Source organism: Protomyctophum parallelum (assembly GCF_964188405.1).
Source record: "Protomyctophum parallelum genome assembly, chromosome: 8".
NCBI classification, from domain to species: Eukaryota; Metazoa; Chordata; class Actinopteri; order Myctophiformes; family Myctophidae; genus Protomyctophum; species Protomyctophum parallelum.
In genome coordinates this window covers 13,931,313-13,941,454 of record NC_139703.1, presented here as the reverse complement: position 1 = coordinate 13,941,454, position 10,142 = coordinate 13,931,313, and the positions used below count along the sequence as shown (strand labels likewise).

Sequence of the window (10,142 nt, the reverse complement as noted above, 5' to 3'; positions counted from 1 at the left end):
TTTAGATCAATCAGGGATCTGTTAATAACTTAATACTGTACTGCAGTCTGCAGTTGTTCCCAAATCCACATTTGTTGAGCCCCCATTAGACCCCCATTAGACACTACTTGATATGTATCAAACAAATTTGGCTAATAATAAATTAATTAACATAATTTCAAACATTAAACCATTTAAACTTCTTCACCTGAACTGAACCAGCTCGGTGAAATAACTCAGTACTCAAAACATGTTAATTTATATCAATTTTATTTATAACTGCCAATGTCATGTAAATGTATGTCACCATAACCAAACATGTATTTCTACTTGATAAACCTTATTTATTGGAAGACGGAGCACTTGCAGCATGTATAGATTTTGAGTCTAATTTTGTTCTAAATACCTGCAAATTGACAAATTGTAGCCTACATAACTCCTGTACTGGACGCTTTATCGTATAAAGTAAAGAAAATAAAGAACCAGACCACGTGATTAGACAAAAAGTCTCTGCAAGCTGATAAAAACAAACAAAAAAAAAACAGTTTCTTACCCAAACTTACAAGTGAAACTTCAGTAGTATTTAACCCATTCTGACCTGAGATCAGATTCATACGAGGTTTCCACATGGACACACACTGGTCTGATTAACCCATTCTGACCTGAGATCAGATTCATACGAGGTTTCCACATGGACACACACTGGTCTGATTAACACGGTTCTGAATGTGAAAATCTGACATAACATTTCTATGTTCCGCATCTAGAGCCATACTGTAAAATAGATTCCAGCCTCACAAGAACTATGCATAGCCTACATTTCACCTGGGCTGGTGGTGATTCACATTAAATGCCGGCAAAGCCATCCATCCTTTAATCACTTGAAACATGTGAAATTATCCTTTACAAATGTTCAAAAACAGCCTCACAATGCTGTGTTGTGAGTTTGTAGATCAGCCATTTTTACAATTGAACATTGTTGTGCGACTAAGTGTATATATTATGTAGGACTTAAGAGGTTAATTTCAAAATGATGTAACAATAACTGAACGACTTCTACAAACATCTGTCAAAGGCATCACAAACTAGAAAATTCGCAATTTAAAAAAATTGCAGAGTGTGGTTGCCGCAGTGGCTTACATATGCCCCTCCCACTAGTATTGCCAGCCAATTACAATTTCAAGTCACGCCTTAGATCATGCGTAAGTAATTCGGAGGGGATTTAACCCCTGAAATTCATGTTTTTGCGACAAACGGTTACATTTCTCGCATTTGCGGCGCCCCCTATGGATGAAAATGGAATTGCTTTTAGAACTTGGTTGATTGAACCACCCCGGACATGTGATTGAAATGTGGGATGGATTGGACATTCCGTTCGTGATTTATGGCATTTTTTGTGATATAGGCCCCTCCTACTAACTTCGGAAGACGATTACGGCCGAACGATACGCACTTTAATTGGATGGGTCCAGAGATCACGTGTGCCGATTTCTGTGAGATTTGGACAAAATCTGTAGGAGGAAAAGCAAAAAGTGTGTTTTGGACAAAATTCAAAATGGCGGAAAATCTATCATGGCGGAAATGGGCGTGGCCTATATGGGGATGCGTCATGACCCAAGGAATCCAGGGAAAAAATAATTTTGATTTTACGACCTACGGTTCAAGAGTTATAAGCCAAAAGGTAAAGTGGGCTGTTATAGCGCCACCATGAGGCCGACCGATAACATTTTAGGGTTAAATAATTTTAGGGATAATGTTGAATTATCCCTAAAAGTTTTGTAACTATAGTGATTACAGTCTCCGAGGAACGAATACTTGAATGTGAATTTTTGCCTTTTCCCATTCATGTCAATGGGGAAATTTAATTCACTAATAAATTCATATCAATTAAACTATACAACATTTCTCTTAACAAAATACAAGCACACGATTCCCGATTTTTTCGGTCAATTTGACATATGGCTCAAGTGCGTACAGCGTACAGTGTGGGAGGTATAAAGCGTCAAAATAAAGACTACTCCAGTGAAATAATAAAGTGTCACAGTTACAAGAGTCTGGTTGCCCATTCGGGCAACCACACTAACAATACAAGGCACCAACCTGCATATCAGGAGAAATTAGGGGTTCAGTCTTGCTCAAGGACATAGATGTCAGATGCTGATGGAAGTGTTTCTGCCTCTAAGGAAGATGACGTCTGTTCAATGTAGTTGATAATTATTCAGTTGATTAATCAGTAATGGTTTGTATTAGTCAGGAAAACAGGTAACAGCTAACTGTTAGCTGTTTTCCAGCTAACTCAAATTTGGTCAGTCTCTTAAAAGTGGTTGGCTCATGCACTTTAAAAGGTTTAAAGGGATCATAGGTAACACCCATCGACTGGTGGGTGCTGAGTTACAAAGGGTAGAGCCTGCAGTGTACACCAGAATATGTACAAAAACATATTTGTCTCATGTTTTGATCCCGTTGTAGATCTCAGGATCAAAACGTTGTTGGCCTGACATTGACTGAGGCCAGAGTAGTATGCTGATCCCAACCTATTTCTGACTGGACTTATCTGTACTGTAAATGTGATATTCTGCCATTTGTAGTTATTTATTATAACATTATACAACAGTATTATTGTAACAGTAAATGATCACTTCGTTTGTCACAGCAATGTAGCCTTCCTTAATTGTTAGATGATCAGGCCTTGTGTTATGACATCCACCACAAAGTATAAATGAAGTGTTGCTTTTACCAAGATATGAGACGGAAACTGTATTGTCAGTGTAGACAGAAAGGTTGTAGGCACTTGGTCGTACTACAGTCTGACTCTCTAAATTTGGAAGCCAGGAACATGCAATGGTCCCCAGAAGTTGTAGGTTGATCCTATTCATTTTAATAGCAAAGCGACCCAGATAATGGTCCATGTAATGCATGGAAACACTTCAAATTGATATGGATCTGGCCATGGACCACCATCTGAAAATGTTTTGTGCCAGGGACCCCCAAAAGCAAAGATTAGTGTTATTACTTTTTTAAAGTAATATTCAAAGATTTGAACACATTTTCAAGATTTTTGAATAGCCAAAGTATGAAATATGGTTAGTGGTTAAAATTATTATGACGTGATTAACAAATTTAGCTCGGGACCCCCCAACACACACGCACTATGACAACCACTGCCTAATAAACTGTGCATACAAATCTGGTTATTCTTTTAATTACATATTTTTTTGTGGATTGTATCGAATCATAAAGAACAGAACAATTTACAATTACATATATACGATTCAACTGTTATGTTATACTTACCCAATAAATTTGAATGACCAATCACTTAGTCTGTAACAAAATGTAGCCTATATCAAATAGATTGTGGTAGAGTATTGTCAACTCGAAAACAATGTATTCCAATAGCAGGATTACAACGGCTTGAAGTCTACCATTTCATCGTCCACTTAATGAAAATGATGGGCGTTGGTAATGGTTATCTTGTCCTTTTATCTTGAACAGGACACAAAGCATCTAAATAAATAAGGCTGGTGTTAAAATAAACAAACAACGCCTTAGATCTGCTAGAGATGCTGGTATGAGAAGGATAGTGTGCCAAACGCTCAGTCCATAACCATTGTAACGGGTATGGCGGTTTCAATATCACGCGACTCAGAGTTTTGGAGCTCCCGGCGGATCTCTGCAGAGATTTGAGGGTGCGTCTGCACTTTGAGCAGGTCTAGCAGTGCTGTCTTCTGTTCGGAAGCGAGGTCGGCCTTGTACCGTTGCGCCAGGGTGAGTAGACTCTGATGCCATAGTACAGGAAGGACACGCTTCTCGCTGCGGAAGGACAGGAAATGGCCTACCAAGGCATCCAGGACACGGAATGGCACAGCATATTTCTTGTCTAGTATGAGGCGCAGGAAGATACTGTTGGCGCCGTTGTACTCCATCTCAGCTAATTTAAGCATTGCAGCACTGGAAGGAATGGAAAAACATATCATTTGCTGCAGAGCCTAAACCTTTAATTATAAATATTAACACACATTCTGTAAACATAATACAAATACTGTTCATGATAAATCCATCACTTACCTAGAGTGGAGCACAGGAATTGAGCACTTTGTGAGTATGCTGCCAATGATGATGGCCTCTCTAAGGGTGCATGTTCCAGATTCACAGAGTGGGAGAAGTATACCTAAACAAGAACAGGAGTGCAAGTTTAAAGCCAAGTCTTAAGTAAATTGCCACCTACACTACAATTTTTATATTTAAAATAAATAAATACAAATTATATACTCAACCGTTAACACAACAATTCATTAATTCGTTATTCAAATTATTAGTTTGATGTTTAGCCTGGGATTGACTATATTACAAAACTTTTCTACATGTTTTTAGTGTATTGCAGAGAAATATTTGTTAATAACAGCTTAATAATAAAATTGATAATAGGTAAGACACGATTCTAAATACTGGGTGAATTCTATGAGTCAATTATTTTCAGAAGAAAATATTAAACTGAATAACAGTAACTCCCAGTGGCAACCACAGTCACTGCGAAAAAGGCCATTCATATCTGTCCATGGTAGAGAAACACTGCCACCTAGTGGTTTTGAATTATTAGCCACTAATACTGTAGTTCCAGGGGGCAGACCTTAGTGAGTATATATGAATAGAGATGGCATCCGAGTTCTCCTTCCATCCACTTGCATTAATTAAGTTGCTCAAAAGCGCATGAGGCGATTTCACTCCTCCTTCCGGGTAGGAACAGAGTGCATTCTGGGATGTATTGCAATAGTGATTGGGCCCAAACACGCTGCCGTTGAACGTGCACGGACGCGCACGAGCGTGAACGTGCACAATGATAGTCAACGGACCAGCGCGTTCATGTGTTTGGGCCCATGCTGCAATACCAAATTCGACCACTATGTCCATTTCGCCTCAGGGTTTCCTCTGGGTGCCGTCTCTATTCATATATACTCTATGGGGCAGACTGGTCAGTCAAAGGCCATAACAGCCCCCTCCAAGTATGGAGGAATAGTGAACAAGTTACATAAGTCATGATAAATTAATTTATTAATTTAACATGATGAATGGTCTCAATCTTTGTGTAAAATTAATCAAGACTCAAAAAGGTTCTTGGGATGGGATCTATTCATCCATATCTTCTCTGGAATTAGCAGGAACAGATTTGTAGTGCAAAATTGCAAATGTGTAAATATTCAGATTCATTGTTATAATTTTTATGATTTTGTTTTGTTTACTTTATTAACCCCTTCAAACTGGCACATCATCTGTGCCAATGGCTGACTCAAGTCTGATATTATTTTCAGATATGATACAGAAGGCATCTCAATATAACACCAGTGCCATCAATTATTTCTTCCACAAATAATGGAAGAAAACTAAATAATAATGATAATAATAATAATTTTCTTACCTTTAAACCATGCCCCTGGTTTGAACAGGGCCTTCTTGAGGGCACTGTACAGGTGAAAGTTGAGTTTTTTGTACTCTGCTATATCATCCCTTATTCGGGGCAGTAGCACCAGGTTGTAAAACCGCTGGGCCATTCTCTCTTTCAGATTGGATGAGAAGATTCTACACAAGAGAAATATTTTTGTGAGAATTTAAAATATCCATTATCAATACATTCATTAATTATCTGTACAACCGCACCTAAAATAATACTTAACTGACCTTGTTGCCTGGTACATGGCAGCTGCAGTCCAGGTCTCAGGCTCAGTCAAATAAAGAACCTGCTCCCAGTTTGATAGTGCTGGGATAATTTTGAAAGCTTTTGGTAGCTTGCCACTGCGATATTTTGACAGAACCTGACACAACAGAAAAACAAATTACTATAAGTAATGCATCATTGCTCTTGTGGATATCTTTATGGGCTCTAATTAACCATAATGTTTTGAATGTTTGTCTGTTATGTTGCATTTCTTCTTTCTTGCAGGAATGTGCATTGTGCATGCAACTATCGCCTACGTCATGGCGTTGTTGTCGTTGTAACAGCAACCAAAGATTAGTCAGGGTTGAAGTTGTTTAAATCAGTCTGAACACACATATCTGATCTGATCACTTAATAATAACTCAAATAACAGTGTGATCAGATTTGAGAAATAAATCGGATTTGACTGTATATATCTCACCTGGCCCCTTTCTGGACCCTCTGTTACCTTTTCTGTATTTTGGACGGCAGTACCCTACGGTCCCTTCCTAGTTATTACACTCTCCATAGGACGCAGCTTTACCACGGTCGCTTGAGTGTTGATGAGATGTTTCAACGATGCATACTGCAGCAGTAGGAGACCGCGGAAACGTCTGTTAAGTTTCTTTTTTTAATATATTTTTTTATCCCACGATTTTGTAACCCATTTTTCACCCCTGTGTCAATCATCTAATGTGATCCTGGGCTCTACACACCCTCCACCAACCTAGTCCCCATATATGGGGGACATGGGGAGAGCAACGGACTTGAACTCATGCTTTCTTCATGCCCGAGTGTCCAAGTTGCTCCTTTACACCTGACAGGGGGAGTTTCCCTGGTTGGACGTAGCGCGTGGAAGGAACACGTTATTCCAACCAGTTCCTTTCCCCTCCATCAGGCGCCCCGGCTGGCCAGGGGGAGGCAGTTTAGTGCATGTTTTTTGTGAGGGTACCTTACCTACCCTAGGGGACACGGGGAGAACATGCAAACTCCACACAGAAAGGCCCTTTCGCCAACCCCGCCTGCAGGTATGGGCACTGAGGAAACACGCCGCCAGCACCCACAGCGTCCCGAGCGGGAATCGAACCCAGGACCTTCTAGCAGTGAGGCGCTGTTAAGTATTTTTAATCATTTTTTTAAAGTTTTTTCTTCCTCACTTCCCATGTCCCGCCTCCCGAGCGGCGACTGGCTAGATGCACGTTGCTGTACCTGGGCTCAGAATGTCTGAGGCTCAGCCATTAAATGGCTAAATTTTTTAGAAACACAGTTTTAAAGAGGAAACATGTCCTCTGTCCAAAATACAGAAAGGTAACTGAGGGTCATGAAAGGGGCTAATATCTCACCTTGCCAACACCTTTGTAGACTTCAATGATCCTAGGGTCTAACTGAGGCATGGGTAACCCTGACACCTCTGACATCACTGTGCCCACTTCAGTCTGCTTCTCTGTAATCTTCTCCATAATAATGTCTGCCAAGGTGCGTCTACAAGAAAAAGAGCAATAAGTTTCACAAAACAAATCAGCATGTAACCAATGCTGATTGGCTTAGAGCTGGGGGGGGGGGGGGGGGGGGGTAAAGACAATTGTGCTACATCTTGCCTCATTGGTGGGTTCTTATTCATAAACATCTCAATGGCCTTCTCATCTTCCGGGTCAACTGCCACTTCAGTTCCGAAGCCATCATCGCCATCACCTGCACCGGCATCGCCCAGAGCTGGCCACTCCTCATCAGAGTCTGCATCCTGAGTATCAGGCCCTAAAATTACATTACAGAACATTGGACAGTTACAGAGGACTGGAGCATAAGTACAAAGACTAACCATGTCAATCGTCTATCTATGGCTATGCAAACATGCAAAAATAAATCTATTATTTGTGTGATTTGAGGTTGTTCACCTGCTACAATGTTTGATCGGTTTTATAGTATAGCATCACTTAGCCCCTTTCGGGACCCTCGGTTACCTTTTCTGAAGTTTGGATGTCGGTACCCTAGGGTCCCTGATCGCTTATTCCACTCTCCATAGGACGCAGATTTACCCACACTCTGTTCACGGAGAGCCGCGCCGCCGCTTGAGTGTTGGTGAGATGTTTCAAAGATGCATAACACAGCTATAGGAGACAACGGAAATGTGTGCGAAACGGCATTAACCGCCGATGCCGGTAAGTTTTATTTTGCTTCGCTGAACACTCTCCTCTCTCTTCCTTATTGACTTCCCATTGTACCGCCTCCCGAGCGGCGACTGGCTAGCTGCGCATCCCTACGTTACTGCCTCGCACCAACCACCCTGCCCTGATGCGGGAAGCGGTACAAGGGGAAGTCAAGGAAGAGAGAGGAGAGAGTAGTTCAGCGAAGCAAAATTAAAAAAAAAATACTTAGCATCGGTGGTTACTGCCGTTTCGCACACGTTTCCGTTGTCTCCTATAGCTGTGTTATGATCATTGAAACATCTCACCAACACTCAAGCGGCGGCGCAGCTCTCCGTGAACAGAGAGTGGGTAAATCTGCGTCCTATGGAAAGTGGAATAAGTGATCAGGGTCCTAGAGTACCGACGTCCAAACTTCAGAAAAGGTAACAGAGGGTCCCGAAAGGGGATAAGCATCACTTTACTTTGATATCGAGTGATCTTGGTACATAGAAATTGATCTATTGAAGATTCTGACCTTCAAATGTACATCATTTTTGTTTTGATTGTATTGCTGTATTGTTGTATTGTTCTTTCTGCTTCGGCAATGTAAACGTATGTTTTCTCATGCCAATAAAGCCCTTTGAATTGAAATTGAATTGATATCCCTCATTATGTTTAGATAGCCTAAGATTTAGACTCTCATAGATGTATTTATCGATTCTGACGTCATTAGAATCGATAAATACATCTACTAGGGTCTAAATCTTTGGTATTGTTTAGACACTGGTATTATGCAAGGCCCAGGCTAGCCCTTTACAGGTAAAAGTGATGGACCTATCAAATCAAGCAATACAATTACTTGAATACACTTTTACATTTTTCAACATTTTAACCGTCTAGTGTACTTGTGTCAGTTGTGTATCTGATATGAATACTTCTGTGTATCGTGTAGTACATGTATGTGGGAGCAGCTGATTAACTAGCCCCAATATGTTCCCTCAGTCGTAGCTCTGGTCCATAGCTCTAATGAGCTTAGCCCTAGAACGGCTCTTGTTGTTACATACTGTACATACTGTATGTAACAACAAGAGCCGTTCTAGGGCTATAATGAGCTGAGCTATGGACCAGAGCTAGGACTGAGGTAGCCCTACAAGCAGAACCCAATACTACTGATATTGGGGCTACTGATTAACCAAGTTTACCGAGAACTGTAGTCTTTGTTTTCTTGTTGTCAGGTCCCCCCAGTCCATACTCTGTCTGCAGCTCCTCTTGTTGGATTCGTGCCTGTTCCAAGATCTTTCGTGACAGACGTTCGTCCACATATTCGTCCTCGTTTTGTCCCTTTCTGTCCTTGCTCTTCACTCGGCCGTGGGCTCGAACCATGTCTCCTTGTAGGATCTGATCGGACAGTGGCATCGCCACCGATCCAACACTCTTCTCCCCACCTCCGCCTTTTGATTTCTTCACTTTCGGCATATTATCCGCAATTCTGAACAGTGGACAGTAAATAGTTCCAATAATCAGTGAGTCGATGTGTATCCAACAGACCGATGTCTGCTTGTCAACCTTTAATATATACTCTAAGTTGTCAACACGTGGTTCGGTGTAGTCACTTCCGTGTACAGGAAGTGGCGTAAATTACGTCACAATAATGTATTGTTATTGGTTTAGTTTGATACATATGAGAGTGTACTGAAAACACTGTATTAAACTATGCGAAATGCCGTTTTAATCATTAAGGTGTTTACACCGAGTTGTGTGTGTCCAGGTCCAGTGGTCCACCGAAAGACCGGAAAATAATTATACTAACCGGAAGTCTTGTATGGCCACTTGAAAAGGAACAGATCTACAAGCTAACAACGCCTCGTCTCACTACGCGTTGCTAGCGGCATGTTCACTTGTAGATCTGTTAATGTTCGCTACACGCTCGCGCATGCGCATGCTAATAGGAATTTATTTACATCTGGCGGTAGAGCGAAATGGGGGTTACATGGTGAGTGTTGAATTACTTTGTTTCTTGCTTTAGAATAGCGGTGCTCACCTAAAACATTTAACAATTTATTTAGTCACCGTGTCACTTTAATCTAGCCTCAGACGTTTTTATTTCGCCGTTTCGATCACTAGGATCTTGATCGAAATAACGTCGAATGTGCATAAACAAACTGGGGCATTCATTGTGTACTGCAGACTTATTATTACATGGATAGTGTATTACAACTGAAGAGGATGTGCATTGTGCATGAATCTCCTGTATAATTTAATCTTTAACATCACAAATACCGGTATACTTACTACAAGAATAACTCAAAAGAAGTGTGAAGACTGCAGAGCCTTACTTATATTGT

General features: G+C 40.9%; 1 protein-coding gene across 1 annotated transcript; it reads right to left on the bottom strand.

The window, feature by feature from the left end:
- Nucleotides 1–3,229: 3,229 nt before the first annotated feature.
- bysl (bystin-like) lies at nt 3,230–9,564 on the bottom strand. Its single transcript, XM_083771358.1, has 7 exons — nt 9,000–9,564; nt 7,270–7,426; nt 7,015–7,153; nt 5,656–5,789; nt 5,396–5,556; nt 4,048–4,150; nt 3,230–3,930 (listed from the first exon to the last, which is right to left on the bottom strand). Exons 1-7 carry the CDS (start codon nt 9,271–9,273, stop codon nt 3,576–3,578), a joined length of 1,323 nt encoding a protein of 440 aa, XP_083627484.1. The 5' UTR covers nt 9,274–9,564; the 3' UTR covers nt 3,230–3,575.
- Nucleotides 9,565–10,142: the final 578 nt, after the last annotated feature.